Below are 20884 nucleotides of genomic sequence, written 5' to 3'. Positions count from 1 at the left end.
ACAAAGTGAATAAGTTGATGTGGTTGTAGAGATTGTGTTCGGACTGTCATTTGTTCCACCCTTCAGCATGCTGTTGGTTTGGCTCCTCCAGCTGTCAGTCTGCACTGCCAACCAATCAGCGGCTGTACCTGTTCCTTACCTTGATCCAATCAGCTGCAACCTCCCCCCTGTTTTGAACACAGAGGGACAAACTACATTCATGACATGTGCTTCCAGGGGAAACTGGTCACTGAGGCTGAACACTGCAAATGAAATCATTTGAATCCAAACGCACTCTTCTCCACTGAGACACCGGCTCTCTGGACACTCTTGTGTGATTCTTTGACTTTTGGTCAAAGCCAGCACATGGTGAGTGTCGTCTCATCACTGCTGCTAAAGCAATGCTAAAGATAGTCAGCTAGTCAGTGAAACATCGCTGAGCAGTTCTTTGCAAACTTTGTGCACCAGTGCCAACTTTGGTGATACGAAATGTTGTTTTTCAAATGAGTTAGTTTTAAGCGGGTTGCTGGTTTTTATTTTTTGTAGATGCTCAGTTTCAGTTTAGTTTTGTTTAGCTTTATTTGAATGTAATATGGTGTATTTGCCAAGTGCACAATGCAAAAAGGTCGCAATAATAATAATAAGTATTGGGTCTTAAAAACCCAACAAAATATGCCTTTTAAAAATAATAAGTAATAGGACAGATGAACAACCATCCCTGAACGGTCTACAAGAAATTAGCCTGCAGTGCAAAATATGCATCATAGTGCATGAGGTTGGATGCAGTTAGTGTGCCAGGTAGAAATCTAATAGCCATCAGACAAAAGACATGAACACAACATAAATAAATAATGATAATAATAATAATAAATACCCCTCATGAGACACATCTCCTCGTTTGTGAGCCAGAAGGACAAACATGTGCAAAATTAAAACAAACAATAAAGGTTTGATTCACTTGGATGAACTAACTCTGCCCAATTAACTACATAACAAATGTTATGTTTAACTTGCACAGCCTTATGTTATCCCACGTTGTAAACAAAAACAAATTGAAAGCAGTTGAAAACCTTCAAAAATTGCCAGCAGAGAAAAAGATTGTGTATGAAATATTTACAAAGACAAAAACTAAGCAAAAACAAAACTAATCTACAATTTTAGTTAGTTTTATGAACACACAACTCAGTTTCACAACCAAGTTTTTTGTTTTTTTTTATAACTCTAGTTTTTCTTTTTATTTCAGTTAACAAAAATGTTTTTTGTTTTTTTTATATTTTAGTTTTGGTTATTTCGTTAGTTAACTATAGTAACCTCGCTCTGTTCCTCACGTGCCTGTCCAGTGGTTTGTTTGTCAGGCTTCGAACTTGGCAGGTGACTTGCTTTGGACCCCAGTTTGAGCAGTGCTGACTTTGATTTTGTTTGGATAAGAAATGCAATAGATTGAGTGCAGGTTCTGCACTAGTTATTTCTCTGTCAAGCAATACTATCTGACCTGACTGAGGGAGCGTTTGTGCGCATGTGCGGTAGTTTTTGAGCCGTGGAATTCACTTGTGTTTGTGTGAACCCATTGCAGTCTACTTCAAAATTCTAATCAAGTCATCTTTTAAGACTAAGTGGACATTTGTGACTGACAACATTTTCTTCATATATCGCATTCATAAAGTCAGGAAAACTAATCTTTAATCTTTGAGTCCATCAAGATCGTCCTCAGACGTTGCTTTCACAGAATCAAATCAGACGTTTTTCCTTAAGCTTCCGTTAGTTTCTGATTCTGAGAAAGCAGAAAAAAAAACCTTCTCTCCATATCACTCACAGTTCAGTACATGTTTTCCTTTTTAATAGACTTTTTTTTTTTTCAAAACTATTGTAGGACCCCCCTCAAAGTAGGTCTGCCACCTCCCACTTCGAAAACCGCGGCATGAAATCACTTGCCAACAACTGTTTTACATATCGCAGATTATCCTCGGGGTTTCTTGGATAAAGTTCAGTGCAAGTTTAAACACAGTGCAGTGAAAAATGAGCAGCTGCTGAGGCTGAGAATACGCAGACCAAATTATGAAATTAAGGTTTGGGAAAAATACCAAAAACCATAACGAAATAAGAATTTCAAGCGAAGCCATAGGCTTTTGAAATACCCCATGAATTGAATTTGTTTTCAAGATCATCCAGGACGTGGTTTAAAAATATATGAAATGACCTCAACGCAATGACACACGTGTGAGTGTCACTTTAATAATGCTGCATTTGGTAAATGTCGGCTCAACTATAGTAAACATGGAGCTGGTCATTTCTACTGTGTCTTTAAATCTGGAATAATTCACTATTACGTTTAATAATAATAATAATAATAATAATACTAATTAGAATTTCAAAAATAAGATAGAAAATGCATAGATATAGACATATTGTTAAATTTGTTTTGTCGCCTAGATGCAGTGACTCTGGTTCTATGTTTTTTTTATACAGTTTAATTGGAAAACTGACTGATTTAAAATGTTTTACCTCATTAAAAAAAAAAACTCCTAAGAAAGCTCTGTGGTGTGTTTTAATTGAAATATTAAAATAATATATATTCTCATAATGGCAATTAAAACCCTGAAATATTACACAATTGCAGAATTAGTGTAACCAGGCTAAACCTCATTCTAAAACACAGGGACTATTTTCCACAAGCACAAAATGTGTGCGCTCCTGAGAGCAGATTCTGAAATAAGAAAACCTCGAATGTTTCGTCAGTATGATCACTGAACTACGGTTAATAAAACTGTAACAACAGACAACAGTTATATGTAACCAAGATGTTAAATCCTGACATCATTTGATTAATGAGAAAGCCTTTAAGCCCGAGAAGCATTATTTACAGCTGTTCTTCAGGAAAACCCCCAGAAAAGATTCTTGAGAGTTTCGAGGAAGCTAAAAAAGTAAGAATAAGCACAAGTCGCAAAGAAAGACACTGACACTTGTGCATATGGAAATATTTTACCATCACAATCGTAACGTCAAATAAATGCAAAGTTATCAGTTCAGTCATATTTCTTCTGGTTTTTTTTGTCAACTCTTAAACAGATTTGCAGTCAGTGACAGGATGTAAACAGTCTGTGTACCACGGAGGCAGCAATCACTGTATACATACATGTAATGGAATAAAATCCCATTTCGTCATAGAAACATAAACAAATACAGACAGTTGTTAGAAGCCAGTCATTTTTGTGTATGTATGTGGAGGAACATCCACATCTGCAATGGGAGCAGGTAATAAGGCTGTGATTACAACGTTATCTTAGCCGTGCGTTTCAGGCTTACAGCACTTCCGTATAGAAATATGTGTTAAGTATTTAGAATAACATTTAAAGGCAAAGTGTTAAGTTAAACTCGGTGGATGTTCCTCCTGTCGTCACAAAAAGTTGCGGTGTTAACTGTGGTTTTTGACTCCAGGTAAAAGCTCAATTCATCCACAAATGGTTAAGTTGTTTCCTGGGCAAACACCAACTTAAACCACCTTCTTTTTTCTTTTTCTTTTTTCTTTTGACGGAAATCTTTACTCATAGGTCACAGTCATTAAGAATTCCTTAGTCATAAAATCTTCTTCCGAGTTTCCAGTAAACAACATTCTGATGTCCCGTGCAGGCGAATTTGAAACGTGAACAAACAATGACTGGGTCTCAGATTACTAAACCACTGGCGACACGCGCTGTGGTGAGCTGTGTGTCTGTCACGTCCTCAGGCTTCTCTGTGCGCTGTGGTGGCGTCTGTTGTTCCATCGGTCGAGTTGCCAGCGTTGCTGACGGCGAGCAGCCGTAGACGTTTTCGCTCTCTTTTCCTTCCAAGCCTGACTTTTTTATTCCGTTTCCTTTCTGATGGATAAATTAAAAAGCAGAGAGAAAATTCTTATTTTTAACGTCACTTCATCATCATCATCATCGTCATTATTATATTCCATAGTCGAATCAAGGGGACACAAAATAGAGGGTTCCACCTGAGATGCACTCGTTCTGTTTTTGGTGTAGTTACTTTATTTTGACCAGGCAGGTCAATTGAGAACCAGTAAGGACACACACATAAAACATGAAAAACAGTTTAAAAACAGTAGTCACATTAACGCGGTAAAACACGCGATACATGGTCCACAATACCAATAATATCACGATACAGCGATTCTGTGATAATCATTACATTGCAGGACAATCATATAGCCATTCATCACGATTATCTGTCTAACTGAAGGAAACCAAAGGATCTCTCTATTTAAGTGCATAAAGTCTATGTATTGAACGTAGATGGAGCATCTCTTAAGATGGCTTCCTCCACCATTATCTCTGCTGTAAACTCCCTCTTCTTCAGCCAGGTAACTTCTGCTAAAGATTCCCTCATGCATTTGTTAATTAAAATATCGATATTTGCCGTGGTGTATTGATTATCATATATGCGGAAAGATGATGTCAAACCGATGTTTTAACCCACCCCTAATCAGTAGTGCTTGGGCCGATTTCTGATACTGTTATAATAAGTATTTTTTTTCTGAGCCCAAATGCAACTGGTTATTTATTCTCTTTTCTAGTGAAATTAGCATAATGTTTTGCATACTCGTGCTGCAGCAGGTATTTATTTTTATTTAGGGCTACAATGATAATTCAATTCATCGATTACTAAATGAATCGTCAACTACTTTTGATAATCCACAATAAGTTTGATTTGTGGACAAAAAACATCATTTTGAGGAAGTAATGGCTTGGTAATAACAAAGAAAAATGTTTAGATAAGACATTTCTTAATACCAAGCAATTAGATATGGATATTACTTTGGAAAAAAATCATTGTATTACCACACTATTACCTGTGCCATTAAATAATATAATCTCTCTAATACTAAAATTATTACCATACCAAGTTTTGTAAATTGTCCAATTAGCTTTTGCAGGTTTCCTCTTTGTCCTGCATTAGCTCCTCCCTTTCTGCTGTGAAATTAAACACAGGCTGCGTTGCTGCGGCGGCACTACTTACACACACGTTATCAAAGTGATTAGCAGGTTTTCTTGGCATTAGATGAGATCATTAACCCTAATTATGTCACCGACTTACAAGAGAACACGTCAATGACGATTTATTTTTATAGTCGATTAATCTGTTGATTATTTTCCCGATTTGTCAGAAAATGTTGATCACAGTTTAACAAACCTGCAAATAATTAGGATGTTTTCAAACGTCTTGTTTTGTCTACAAACCAAAATGATTACAATTTAATGTCAAATGGAGCAAAGAAACCAGATTTAAGAAGCTGAAAAATCAGAGAACTTGTTTTACTTATTGAAGAAGAAGGTTAGAAGAAGATTCATTTAGTAATAATGGAATAATGGTTGCAGTCCTAGTTTGGTTGGTTGGTCTCAAGCTTTAAACACGTTACCATGACATAACTGTATGTATAATAATATACATTCAATACTGTTATACAATTACAAAAAACATACAAATTATGTCATTACCATATTTATAAAACTAAAGGCGGCATCACTGACTGGTTGTCTCTGTGTGTAGGACATGACATTTAATTTTATTTGGATAATTTTAAGTAAGAAAGGTCAGAGGGAACTTTGGTTGGACTTGGACAACAAAAACCCCGGACATCTGAATGAAAATATTTCCACTAACTGACAGAATTTCTCAGACTTTGACTGTGTTAGACTACAGTTCGCCTTAAGGCCTGAGCCAGAGATTTATGAAGAAGAACTGAACCACTTTCCAACAGCTGGTCTGCACCTTCAAAATGTTCATGTTTGCTCTTAAAGTGAGTTGAAAAACTGTCAAACCACTGGGTCGGTTTCTCTTGTTAACGTTCCATCAAAATATCATGATAAGTCGATGGAAACTCGGCTGGTGGCTGAAATCGTACCCACACACTGTAGGTATATATATACATATATATATATGTATGTATGTGTGTATATATATATAAGGTGTTTGATTTTTGGTAAACACGGTGATGCGAGCTGCTGGTTTATGGGTTGCACAGAGGCCAGTGTTTTTTTGTTTGTTTTTTTTTTAGTTTTTTTTATATCATTTTCTTTTAACCAGTGTCAGTTAAAAATTCTCACTGATGGATTGCTGCTTTGAGAGAGGAAATTTTGGCCCCAAGTGTGCGGAAACAAAAAGCTTTTATAGTCTCCTCAGTAGGGATCTGATGTGATGCAACAGTTCCAAGATATGTCTGATTTAATATGTTTTTTATTTTTTTTTTGAAATTTCAGAAGACTTGAATGCATCTGAAAGAAGTGAAAATGTAGTTGATTTATGTGAAAATATCATGACATCAGGATTAGATGAATTCGTGCTCAAACTTATATATGTGTGTGTGTGTGTGTGTGTGTGTGTGTAAAACGAGCTGCCTCTGGTTATTGAAGAAGAAATGTGAATGATATAGAAAACGTGATGGTCTACCGTGATAAAGAAGAGAAGCCTCTGTATTTTTGGCTCAAGTTTAAAAGTTGAAGGATGATTTTGTTTTTTATAGCATCAAAGAGTAAAAGAAAAGCAAATGTTCAAAGGTAAGAACGGAGAAAATGAGCAGACTGAAATCTTGGCAACTGAACAGGACAGAAGATTCATCGGTTTTATTTGTTTTCACTAAATGACCAGCACTGTTGCCTCGCATCAAGAAGGTTGTTTTTAGAATTCCGATTCTACTGAGCGTCTGTCTGTGTGGAATACGCCTGTTCTCCGTGTGGGCATGTGGGTTCTCTCTGGGTCGTTTTCCGCCCACAGTTAGGTGGGCAGTCTATGTGTGAATGTGAGAGTAAATGGTTGTTTGTGTCTGTGTGTGTGTACTCCCTAAAATCTCAGGATTGGCTCCCAACTGTATCCAGTTGGGTGGTCTATGTTGATTTTGACATTGAATAACCTCTAAATTATGACGCAGATAAAGACGGGCACAGATGGGGAATTGTGTTTTATATCATTAACATGAGCTGGTATCCATCATTTCAGTCTACTGGTTGCACTTAGGCAGCTCCACAGTAGAGGGGGCGGGGCTGGGTGGAATTCCCACTTTCCACCCACAAACTAATCCAAAACATCCTGATTTCAGGCCAGATGCTGGCATGACATTGTTGCCACTGGTGGAGTAATGAAAACTTATTTCCATGTAGGTGATTGGTAGCAATTGCTTCTCGCGCGTTGCTTTGAATAATATTTAGTTTATTTCTCGTGTCAGGGGCTGAGGGCGGAGGTGAATTTCTGTGTGTTTACATTGTCAGACATCGTCCTTTCTCTCGTTTCAGCCACAGTTATGGTGCACTCTCGCACCCCTCTGTCATCTGCCCCTCATTAGTAATAAGAGAGCTCTTTTTCACAAATGAGGATTTGAATCCCCTCGTCGTCTCTTATTTTCTTCCGTAAATCAATTGTTTCCTACTCTACTTTTCCATGGAAGTTCCTCCTCTCCTCCGCTGCCATCTCTTCATTATTATAAGCTGTCCTTCGTTAGCGATGCTGTGGCAGTGTCTTTGATTTTGGATGTTGTTGCTGGCGATTGGGAATGAAGGCCGGCTTTCCCAAAAGTGCCTGTGCAGCTTGTCTTTCTGTGAGTTTGCATACACACGGCGCACACTAAGTGTTCACAGACCCGTGTACTGTATGTGAGCATGTGCTGTAGATGTATGCACGGTCATACTTACTGACATAACTACATGCTCACATGTTTTGTGTTAGCTCTGTGCACATCAGCCCTCAAGAGGCCTCTCTCGGTGCTTAGAGCCGATTTGTTTAGTGTTTTACTGCTCTAAAAATCATCAGTGAAAATCGGTTGTTTTTACTGAACAAAAATGTTTGTTTTCATATCTCCCGCATGACTCTATGAGAGGGCTGGGCAATAAATCAGTAACAATATATACTGTGATGTAATTTTCCTCAATATCAACCCTAAGAAAAGTTCAGATATATATATTCATATAATGTGTACGCACCGTGCAAAGACAACTGTAGAAATGTGAAATATGTCTGTTTGCCGACTGGTTAAACTAAGTGATCTATAGTGACTGTTTTTTTATTATTATTATTATTATCATAATAGCACTTTTGCCCTTGCTCCTCTATAGGTTCAAAGTACTTTATTTAACTATTGTGCCACTAAAGCAATGCATAGTTATTAAGTTTTAGATCCTGAATCATTGACTGACTGTAGCTTCTTACTGAATTTCACTGAATTTTCTTTTAAAGAGACAGCAGACACATTTTGATTTCATTTGTCATAATGACAATTCAAGACTTTTGAGTTAGGCTCAAGGTGGCAATGACCCAATAAATCCTCAAATTGTCCCACAAAATGAGCCAAAATTCAAAAGTTAGTATTTCAATGTACGTATTATTACAGTAAACTCTTATCTTGAGCTTTACAATGAGATGGATAGCTGCTCTGCGAGAGCGACCCATCCCTCACTCATCTTAAATGAATCACGCAACCTGGAAAATAGCCACGCTCATCACATAACAATGCAACCACAGGCCGACTTCACACACACCCATACAAATATATAGTTATGCATGTACACACACACATGCACACATGCACTGTCCTTGAGGCGGGTTAGGGTTATCATAAAGCTGTCATAAAGCCATGACACGGTTTTTTTTCTGGAGAATATACCAGAGGGTCAACTTCTCTGTTAGACATTGAAAACAGACACTTCACTCTTACATGTGTTGCCAGTATCAGTGCAGGATACTGTTGATCTGAGGACGACGCGCCAAAACCATTCGGCTGTTTCCAACACTGCCGGTGTACGTTTCAGTAGATATAAATTTATAGTCCATGGGCAGGTTTGGCTGTTATTGCAATGAATGGAATTTCCTAATGAGTTATCGTTTGTGTCAGAATGGAGAATGGAGACTGTACGGCGGCAAGAGATTGCTGCCGCCGTAATGCTTATGGGGAAGTCGATAACAATAATGTTACATTATGGTGCGTTTCGAAAATGATTTCCACCTTTTTTTTTTACACAAGGTGAAAAAAAAAAGAAACTAATTATGAAACATACTAAAATCAACACAATTAAGCACATGACTGTGTTTACATCGTACGGAACAAACAAAAATCTAAACAAAGTGGATTATAACATGATCAGTGGACATCATTGAAAATGTCAAAATCAATTTGATTGTTATGTTTCACATTTCTTACTAAAAAAAGCATTCAGAGCTGAACAATTAATTGGTATTTTATTAAAATCACAATAAGAGCAATTTTCAGATCGCGGGAGACGCAATATTTCTTAAAGCCAAAATGTCTGTCAAATTACCATTTTTGGTTGAAATATTGACCTGACCTAGACACATCATATTCCACAGAGTGATGACAACGTCTTTGTCTCTCACAGATCTGCACAAATATCACACAGTAATCATTTCAAATATGTTATTCAAATGAAACTGAGAATAATTGTGTAAAAACTGCCATTTCCTCTCATATTTCAGTCAAAATAATCACAATTAGATATTTATATAAAATTGGTCAGCCCTAATTTAGAGAATGCAAAACCTGCTAAGGCCGCTCGGTTTCCCACAGTATCAATACTCTGAAATATACCAATTTCTTCCTTTGGCCACCATCTACATCCCCAGAAAATTTCATTCAATTCCCTCCTTTACTTTTTGAGTTATGACAAAACGTGACAAAAATGACTGAGACATTAGCAAGTGCTGCACAAGATCAATCATACACATAACATGACAACATTTATTGTTCCTTCATACAGTAGGAACGCGTTACATTACAAAATCTTAAATATCAGAACGGGCTGAAGACCTACATTGTACTCAGTCACAGAGATTATGAGGAAAAAAAGATTGGGAGTCATTTGTCTACAGGGCTTAAGTTTACCAGACATGGAAGAAAACCCTGAGGATTTATTTTCAGAAATGATGGTATTTTCCTCTTGAGCCTGAATTGACTTCTTACACAACATGTTATGGCGTGAAAAAAGCACAGTACATCGGGAAAACGGACGATAAATCAGTATTACAGAGCAGCACGGAGCCATGTGGCCCGGCACACAGTCAAAACAACTGTAAGCTCACACACAAACATGCACCCTGACCTTAGGTGCAGTAGCTTAAATCACACACAACGGCATCTAAAACGGGGTTTAACGGGGATTGTGTGTGATTGTGTAGCAGGACGGCGTTGAAAAAGCGCAACTGCATTATTAATCAGCCACAAAAATGATGTAAGAAATGAGAAAGAAATTTGATTTATATTATTATTATTATTATTATTGCTGAAGTTATACTTCAGTGCTATTTTTAGCACACGTTTGTGTTTTAATTTAGCATCCTAGCATGATTGGGAAAACATCACAGGATGATGCTCTTCACAATTTATCCCGAGTGGAACAATAATGTCAACACCACATGTCATGACAATCTGTCCAAGTTGTTGAGGCATTTCTCTGAAAGCCACAAATATGAACATCATGATGATGCTCGATCAGCCTGCACAGAATCAAGACAGCCACCAGCTTAGGACTCTTCTTCTGGTAACCATTAGTGTCTGTTCAAACGTTTGTGACAATTAGATGCTGAAATAATTCTCAGTATGAGTTAAAAGTACGACCTACTGGTGACAGTGCAGAGAAAGAGTCTGGGGGATCACCACAGTCTTAAGAATTCCTCATCTGGTGACAATAATGTAAACTGGTGCGAATGTCACATCTAGCCGTCCAATAATTGTTGTGATAATTCAATCTGTAGACCAAAGTGACGGACTGACGGACTGACTGACCAACATTAACATCTAAAGGATTATTGACACGAACAGTTAAACAAGAAACACATTTCTTCTCTTCAGTCACTTAAAGATATGATACATGCTCAGCCTGACAGCGGGCGATAGACGGGGGGCACCCTGGATAGATCGTCAGTCCATCACAGGGCCACATAGAGACAAACAACCATTCACACTTACACTCACGCTCAGTTTAAAGCAGGGGTGTCAAACTCTGGTGTAATTATATTTGGCCCGTGAGGCCATAACGGATGAAATATGTTTGTGCTTTAAGAAAAAAAACGGCATTTCTTTTGCAAGCATCAAAGTAGAACAACATTTTTAATTTTTAAATAATAAACTTATATCTATAAAATCTATTTATTTCAGAAATAATTTTAATACAAATCTATAGTCTTTTGTCCTATAGATTTCTAATGGAAAGACAAAAACGAGCCAAATTAAAACAGGTTTTTTAATACATTTTAGTTTTGGCCCATGACCACTCCAAATGTATTAAAATTGGCCCGCGATGGATTTGAGTTTGACACCCCTGATATAGAGTCCTATTTACCTAACATCTGCATGTTTTTAGACTGTGGGAGGAAGCCAGAGAACGCAGAGAACACCGCCCACACACAAACACACACACACACACACAGGGAGAACATGTAAACTCCATGCAGAAAGGCCCTTGTTCCGACCAGGTCTCAAACCCGGGTCTTCTTGTTGCAAAGGCAAGAGTGCTAACCACTACACCAACCGGGTGGCCCCAGACTCAGTCAAATAGTATTCAATTCTGAACAAACCAAGATATTCACAAGGTATATCAGTTTATTATTGAGATATATACTTTTATCATAAAGATATTTATTGATTTGCCCACGGAATAGCCTCAAAGGGCTAAATATCATCATTGGAATACTGTTAAGAGATGCCCCATCCACGTTCAATACATAGACTTTGTTCTCTATGTTGTGAATAAAGAGAGAAATCCTGTACTTTAAATGTTTTTTTTTTTACTTCAGTTGGACAGATATACATCGCTATATGATTGTCTTGCAATATATTGATTATCACAGAATCGTTGTATCGTTATATTATTGGTATCGTGGACCATGTATCGTATCGTATTGTGAGTTACCCTGTGATTCCCACCCCTACTTTATATTATACAGTATATAATGCTCTAGATGCATAAAATACACTGAATAAGTCACACTCAGTCACACTTAACATCATGAAATTGCCTGGAATCCACATAGAAACACACTTTTCACATTTCTATAAACACGAATTTGACAGCCGCCTCAGAAAGAAAGGGTTGAAAAAAAAAAAAAAGTTACTATCTTTCACTTAGGCATGTCTCTAAAACACATTTAGGACATTGGAGAATGGACTGCAGAGAGCTACTTGTTCTCTAATGGGTACCTGCCGTGCTGGGGTTTAGTCGCCCCTAGGCTATGTCTGCAGCGGGATTACTGATAACTTCATGCATATGATACACGGGAAAATGTACATGAACTCATCAATCTGTGTTGTGTTACACTGTAAGATCTCGATCCATGTGATGCCGCATGAGAAGGCCTTAAAGGTCTACACTGTACAGATAGCGTATGGAAGTAGCTGAGGCCTCTCTGTCGAGCAGGATTTGTCTGATTGTCTGATGTCGGATTGCACTGAAATGTAATTTAGTGCCCAAAATATGCCCAAAAATGAATGTGAAAGAGACATTGCTTTTCAAGCTGTACTTGGATTTCTGGGATGATTTCTGGTCATGAGTTCCTCTTCGGTGCTCGTATGAATTGAGAACGTTTTTTGAAGAAGTCCACTCGTGCCAAATGGTACAATTACATTATGCAGTCATGGGAAAAGAGTTCAAAATGATTGGATCAATTCTCACAGTAACATGATTTACTCTCAGTTAGATATTAAACCTTTTGCTGAAGACAAAAGCTTTTTGGGAAACAAACCAAGACCCTCTGTGTTATCTGATGAACATCTGTTCTTACTGTGATAAAAGAAAAAGACCTGGACATTTGAGCCAGACTGACTCACCAGTGCAGATCGAGCAATGTCTCCTAACAAGTTAATAACAGTTAACCAAATCCTAACCTGATTAGATATTATGTGGAAATAGGTAAAGTTACCAATAGTTAGTTTACAAATGTATTTTCCCCAGTTTTCTGCCAATAATCCTGATTTTAACATTTTTATCTGACACTGAATCCACTGAAATGCTGCTCTTGTCCAAGTATTTGGGCAAATGTTTCAAAATTGTTATCACATTTACAGTTGATCTTGCTAAACTTGCTGTTAAGTGAAAATACTTCCATTGTAGAAATGAATCCTTTTTTTTTGTGCACTTGTGGAAACTATTTATTTGCCTGTGTTTCATTACATGCAGCCTCCCTCATCCTTGATTCTGTTACTGCTGGCGGAACTCCCATGATGCACTGAGCACCCCCCCTCCCCATATCTCACATTACTACGAGTCATTAACGTTGTGGTTCTCTCTCTGTCCTCATTCCGTCATTCTGTATGTACACCTCTGCAGGATCCAAAGCTGACAGATTAACTACAATGATCATGATTACGTAGCATCTTTAACTTTGTGTTTTTTTTTTTGGACTTCATGAATGAACGCTTTTCCTCTCTGTCCTTTGTCTGCCGGATCAGGGTGTGACACTACTGCTTCACTATTATTAATGTCACTAAACCATGATTTATTACCATCATTTATATTAGCAATTCTTGTCAATACAAAAGTTACATCTTTAATTTTATTGTCCAGTCTATCAACGCCTATATTACACCACTATGCGTGGTCTTTCCGTGAAGAAATGATTTGGATGAGTCGGTTTTGGACATCACGGTCACAGTGATTCAAGACAGGATGCCCGAGGGCTTGGGCCATGCTCTGTTTTTAGGCCCGGGGCCACACTGGATGTGATACATTGCTGTAAAAGCTGCAGTTTAGCTGTTTTGGTGAGAAGTCTATTCACAAGAGGAGCTCACATGCGTAGTGTGGCTGCTCTAACGCGTGCCAAGGACACAGACGCACTGCTTACGCATCAGTGTGGCCCTGGCCTTAGTTGAGTTTTATTACTGTGCAGTACCGGACCAGAAAATGAGCTCACAACATCCCACCCCCCAAACAAAAATATGATCTGGATAATATCACCAATTGTGTCCCACCACAAATATGTCTGATAAAGTCACACACGCGGTCTCTGTTCATGGAGCTTCTCCAGAAAGTGTCACAACCAGAGTAGGAAAAAAGGAGTTCACTTTGCATATTACATGTACGCGCGACAGGGACAGACGTACGGCAGGAGGCCATTTCCCACACAGAAACACATGTAATGTTTTTGTCCAACTGCCCTGTTGTGAATAAATTCATCATCCAGTGATACTGCTTCAAATGGTTGTGAGAAGGACGTGTTTAACTGATGTCGGCTGTAATGGAAGCGAGTCTCGTTTTAAAAGGTCGCCCGCCGAACTCCACTATGACCACATGGACGTCAGGGTTGCGGGAGCAAAAAATAGTGGGAGAGGTGACCTCAGCTGTCGTTTAGATCTTTGCATTTGACTGCCCCACTTTTCATAGACGACAAACCATTTCACAATAGAATAGAATAGAACTGTGTTATCCACCAAGGTGGAATTTTGCCTTCGGCTCACCAGCATGAAAAGAGAGTGTACAGGAAGTTATAAAAACATACACAGTTAAAACAAGAGATGGTCATAAAAACAAAAGAGACAATTGTAAGATACACGGAAATAGGGAAAAAAAAAAGATAACAAACCAATAAAACTAATAAATAAAAGCAAAGTACACATTTTCAAAACTCTTCACACACTCAGTGAAACATCTGTGGTCTGTGTGAACAAAACATATTTTTTTTTAAATATCACAGGATACAGAGTGTGAATAACTCTGAGCAAGCAATGTCTCACTCAGACACTCACTCTCATTCCTCCAGAGATTCATTTAAATTTGCCAGTAAAGCAGCTTTATAGCTAAATCCTTAAAGATAAAACCTCAAACTTGTGTGGATCTTCTAATAATCACAATATTGAATAACTTATTGAAAATGTGGCAAATTTGATAACATTGTATTGCAAAATTAAGTGAAAATATACTCAATAATGTGGCCTAATAACATTATGTGGTTTTACGCACAGCTATAATGTAATATAATGTAAAACTGTAGATGTACTATACTTTTTTTTGCATATGTATTTTTAGACACAGGTGTACCTGCTTGCTCATGAATTACAGTCCAGTGTACAAGAAGAGAGTGCAACATGAACATAAGCACAGCGTTCAGTCTGTTTCTGTGTTTTGCCTTTGTTTGCGTGGAGACAGAAAATCCCATTCAATCCCATACTATGAGACTTGCTTCCGTTCTTGTGCAAGCAGGGACGCTTACGGTGACAGACGAAACAGAGCAATGCTACTGGAAATCATGGGGTCAGTTAGAGTCAATAGTCCACGATCGGTCAGGAAAACGATGAAGAACCAACATACATCTGCAGTAAAACATGCTGCCAGAGCTCGGTTTCACTCACAGGCGCTGTGGTTTGATTCGAGGGGCTGAATGGCAAAGCAAGTTGTTAAAAGTCGTGGCAGACATACGGAAATATTGAAAAATGCATCATTGATGAACGAGTAATATTCCCCATTATCGCGACGACCATTGGGTGTTCAAATCCCCGACAGGGTCAAAATTCTTGGCCCTGTGTTGCCCATATTGCAAGCAATTGGCCTGTCTGTGTAAATGATGTTGAAGATTACCTTGATAAAGTAGATATGTTTGAATCTTGACGTTGGGAAGGGATTTGAGAATAGCAGCTGTACTGAACGACCGCATGTATGGGCTGGAACTGGCAGGAGTCCTTTAAACTGCAGCTTTTAGTGATATTTTTAAATGAGACCTGTGTTTAAAGCTTCATAGTTTTAATGGACTGGGCACACACACACTGAGACTTTGTGATGCCAGTTTGCCACCATGCTCATGCATGTGTTCAGCCTTGTAATGTGTTTTAAACTTAGTTCTGGTTTGCCAGCTGTTGCGTGCCGAGCCATGAGTTTGCTGTGGATTATACCAAGGCTGTGCTTGATTTTTGTTTTAAATTTTCCCTGTAGTACATTAAACACTGCTGCACAGCTGCGGTCGTATTCTCTTCCCAAGAGTAGTCGCTTGTATGAATTAAGCTTTGCTTTCTTTAAAGCTTTCAGAGGCTACAAGGGAGTTAGCTTTTATATGATTATGCTCATTTTTACTTTGCAGACCTTAAGTAACAATAAACTGCAGTACTAATACACTATTAATGATGTATGGATATTTGAAGGGGGAGTTCTGCTGTACTTGTTTTGGCCCAACATAGACGTTTGCTGCTGCACTTGGACCACAGATACCACCCTTTCCTCCTGTTTACGTTTGTGTTGCACTGCATCATAAAACACCAGCTATGCAGACTCTTTTAATTTTATTGCAGGGTAAATGCATTATGTCCTAAATAAGAGCTCCACTGCCACGCTCTCTCCTTGAAGGGGAGTAGAATCAGCTTGTCTAGATTATCACCACCATAAATACAACTTAATAAGCTTTCACACTAATACCGACCATGTGTCTGCAGCCATACAAGTCGTTGCACAAAAAATAAATATAGATATATCTATGTGATGTGAACATGTGGACAAAATGCAACATGCGCTGCGATTTGGGTTGTACTATTAAAACGCCTCTTATCATTTGTTTTGGTTGCTATGTTTATGAGCTGAATACCTAACTATAGACTGTGAGACACAAAAACCTTTTTCTTCAATTCCATAATCTTGGGAGTTGGAGTTGAAACCAGGGGAAGTGAATTAGCCACATGTGGGTAGGGACAGCGCTGTTTTAATCCTGTTGTGCATGGGTTAATGTGCTCCCTATTTAAAGTGCTGAAATTTGTTTCATTCTCCCACCTACTTTTTTTTTTGTCTCCTCCAACAAAACTGTAACCGCCTTCAGTGTTTGTGCCATACGTCTGCCATAACATCCACTCATTTAAATACTTCCACCTGGGTAACTTTCTGGATTTGTTTGCTTTGTCCTTTTGTTTTGTATGTAAAGTCAATTTTTTTTAGTCTTTTTCTGGCATTGACCTGAAATCAGAAGTTCCATTGTACCGATCCCGCTCAGGCTTTCACAGGCGTCTTTTCCAGTCCAAATTAGTCATAACCTAATGAGCTAGGACGGTGGTTCCCAAACTTTTCACAAACCTGTACCCCTTCAAACATTTGCCCTCCAGCCACATACCCTCTGCTCCTGCACACTTAAAGACACACACACACATCAAATAAAATAAATAAATAAATAAAATCTCTTGAAGTCAGAATATAGCCTATGCATATTTTTTTGGCGAATGAGAGTGGGCACCTCAGACTATATGTCTATTTAAATGTAATAATGCTTACCCCACATACCCCACATTATACCCTAGCACCCCAGTTTGGAAACCACTGCACTGGGATATTGAATTAAGTCCTAATGTTTAATGACATGTAGCTAAATCAAACAAACAGTGGGGTAAAATGAACATTTTCAGTGCATGTGTTGTTGTAAACCAAGCACAAAAAGTTCACCATTTCACAAAGTGAAGTTAAATGTATTGATACAAAAAGGACGCTGATGTTATTCTCTGTTGTTCTAGAAATATGAGTTCTGCTTCAACACAAATCTGCAATTTCACATCATGTCAATTCACAGTGATTCTATAGGCATCAGCTTCACATCTGGCTGGTCAATAGGTAATCAAACAAGTCTAAGACTGTGTTTACTACTGTATACGCTATATGTCTATTGTTTCAAAAGATTCGTAATTTCTTCCCAGACCCTGATCAGTAAAATGAGCTTCCTTTGAGCTCAGTGCTAAATAGAAAATGCATTTGCACATTTGTGTAGCAAGCCAGGACATCACCATCTGCAACTACTACAACTGCACTTCAGAACACTTGAACCAGTGATAAGGATTCTTTAGCCGATGGGCCACCACTCATTCAAAAAGACTGATAAGATACAAATGGATATATGCATACCATGCCAAGACACATTTGAACTGTTTGATGTTGCTAAATTGCCAGGAAAACTTATTTGCTAAGTTAGCCCACAACAGTTTGCTGCCATCGGTGAAACAGAGGAGAGAGGGAGAGAAAGAGAGAGATGAGACCCATGTCCTTCCTCATCATCTGAAAACAATAAGACAACAAGAGAGCAGGAATTAAAAAGACTAGAGCCATCTAATCTGGAACAACAGTGGAATGTCAGGAAGATGCCACAGCACCCTTTTATCCCAGATGGGTGCTATTAGGTTCACTGGCCTGATCCCTGCACCAAACTCTGCTGGATCAGATTTCTTTCTCCACTAATGCCACCGGATATACGATCTGACAATGATAATGGTAATTACCTTAAATGACATGCCTTCCATTGTGGAAGACGTGGAAAACGCACAAGCGTGTGCTCAGGCGCACACACACACACGCACACTTGTGCATACAAGCTAAAAACAAAATATTTGCAGAGCTTTAAAGAGAAATTACTGTTGGCATTTTCACCAGTTTGGAAAAAGTTAAATGCACCATGGCACTGCACATTCCCCTGGACCATTTAACTGTTTTCACAGCTTCTTGTGTTGCTTGTGTGAAGAGGAATAAAATACTGTACAATAAACAAGTTAGTTTCGTAGGGACAGTTGAAATTGCTGCCAGGCCGGGTTTTCAATATGCTGTCATATCACATCATCATCAGTTCAATGCAGGGTTAAAAACAATAGCCAGCCACTGTATCTCCTTCTAATGAAGACCTAAAAATAAGTAAACTAAATAATCAGTCATCTTTTTATCCAGCGCTGACAGCATTTCCACAAAATAGAGCTGCACAAATATTTGAGTTTATTTTCAGGTTCCTCTGGACTCTCAGAAACACAGAACACATGACGAGGATTATGTTCTGGACATGATTATTCCAATTTCTACAGCAAATCCACAAGACTGGATGTCCTTGGATGGAAGTAACATAAAAGCATAAAACCTTTTGATGACGATCAAGATGTGTGATGATTTAAGATACTATCTCGCAGTGGAGCAGCCAACATAAAGAAATACAAGTCCTTGTTTTAATCCACGAGCGGAAGACATGCAAGCCGGTGCTTTCGTCATGATCACTTCCCTCTTTTTAGTTTCCATCTGTAACACTTCTGTTTTGGTGCTCAAGACAGAAGCTGAGGTAAAGTCTGTGTTGCATCTCAAAAGACTCTCAAAAGAGATTAGACACAATGTTCAATTAAATTGTCAGATTAATTTTCAGCAGACAGTATTTTGGGGTTACTAGCAAATAGCAAATATCTTGGCTTCTCCAGACACAGTCTGACACAATATTCAAGTCGGAGATGACAACTGGATTTATTTCACGAGTAGGAATATGTGTAATTCACATTAGAACAAAGGTGTTCCATTGTTTACCTGCAGGCAACCAAAGCCTGCTCAAATGTGACAGGTCAAACTAGAAACCCTCACATCTTGTAGCTCGACAGATTGAGTATATTCACAGGCAGAATAAGAGATTAGTCATCTCTGCTAAGGCAGTCAATATACAGGACGACTGCCTTTTTAGTGTAGACTCATGAATTCAATGCTCTGACTACTTGAAATCTCTTTTCCTCATTCCATCGTGTGAAAGTGTCCAACAGTTATCATAACACTGTGTGTGACATTTTACAATCGGAACAAAGTCTGACCCTGAACAGTGAAATTTGCCTTTAAGGTGCCCCTCAACACTGCATCACCATGTTATTGTTTTCTGGAAGATGGAAACTGTTTTCATCAGCCAAAGAGTTAAATAACACATGTTGGCATTTATCACTCCTAGTTGGCATTATAAATTGCACGAGTGTGTCGGCACAGAATTTTTACATAAGGCCAAACAATGCAGGGCATCCACAGATGTTTGCAGTCCAGCACAATAAGCCAGTTAAATGCTCAGTTGTATCAGACAATGCTTCTTAGAAACGGGCAGTTTCAGCTGACATATTTTAAGGTTATCAACTGGAGAAAGCACTCGGATTGCGTTAACCAGTGTGTAAACGCCAATCTCGAAACTGATTCCATGTGCGGAGCACCAGCACAATCTACCATTGTCTTCCTTAGGTCATAACCTCCCTTCCCAGAAAATACAATCCAAATGTGTCCTTTAATTTTAGAGTCAAACAAACCGCACCCACTGATTGCACCTTCCTTCTCTCCTCACCTGTGGGACACTTTTTCTTCATTCTGCACCTCTGCGTCTCATTTTGTGATGGGCAAAGCCATGCTGTTTTCTCTTCTGGCCTCCTGCTATTCCGGGTTCTGGTCTGCATGCCCCATCTGAAGCCACAAGTGACGCCATTATGGACACAAGTGCTCCACTCGCTCCACTCTCCCAGCGAAGCAAAGAGGCAGCTCTCTGAAAGAGGGCACACATCAAAGTTCATTCAGACTTTTTCAAGTTCTTCATCACAATACCAGATCCTGAAAAGTGTGATAGTGTTTAAATATAAATGCTTCTGACTATTCTTTCTTGATTTTTGAGTGCCAGCAAACTTTCTCTAATTGAAAGTAATGGCTTTAGCTAAAGCCTGCACCACACTATAGAGGATATTGCCAAGATTTCGGTCCCGATCTTGCCCTTCTGACAATCATGGGTACCTTCTGCTTTAGGCTGATTATCCTGTAGTGTGAGGGGTGAACAGACGAGATTTTAACGTCGTCGGATGCATCACAGTCTTTGCGATCTCAAGCGAAGGGAAAGGGATGTTGTGTGCTTTTGTTTAGAACCGTAACTTGTACAAGCCAAGTTGATTCCGTCTCCTCAGCCATGACTTCATCCACAGTTTTTTTGCGTTTCTCAGCATAAAACATGGCACTGATAGCACCGACAGTCCGCCTCCATGTCTGTATATATTCTGAAGTCACGTTAAATCAAGTTTCTGTGAGAGATCCCAAATCCTTGGAATCTCCTTCCTGAACTCGTTTGATTAAACGCCAAGTGTGTGGTCCTGCGTTTTGACTGGATGGTCCAGTCTGTGCTTTCTCAGGATTAAAACACTGATAATAGATTACAAGGT

General features: G+C 38.7%; 1 protein-coding gene across 1 annotated transcript in view; it reads right to left on the bottom strand.

Moving 5' to 3' along the window:
* Nucleotides 1-2950: 2950 nt before the first annotated feature.
* Nucleotides 2951-20884, bottom strand: part of rspo4 (R-spondin 4) — a 32832-nt gene continuing 14898 nt past the window's right edge. Inside the window, exons 4-5 of the mRNA XM_044024594.1 lie at nt 20029-20223; nt 2951-3833 (exon numbers count right to left, since the gene is read on the bottom strand). Of these exons, the coding sequence (XP_043880529.1) occupies nt 3700-3833; nt 20029-20223 (329 nt within the window). The 3' untranslated portion in view covers nt 2951-3699. The remainder of the gene's footprint in view (nt 3834-20028; nt 20224-20884) is intronic.

Source organism: Solea senegalensis, linkage group LG4 (assembly GCF_019176455.1).
Source record: "Solea senegalensis isolate Sse05_10M linkage group LG4, IFAPA_SoseM_1, whole genome shotgun sequence".
Lineage (NCBI taxonomy): Eukaryota > Metazoa > Chordata > Actinopteri > Pleuronectiformes > Soleidae > Solea > Solea senegalensis.
This window is presented reverse-complemented; position numbering and strand designations above follow the sequence as displayed.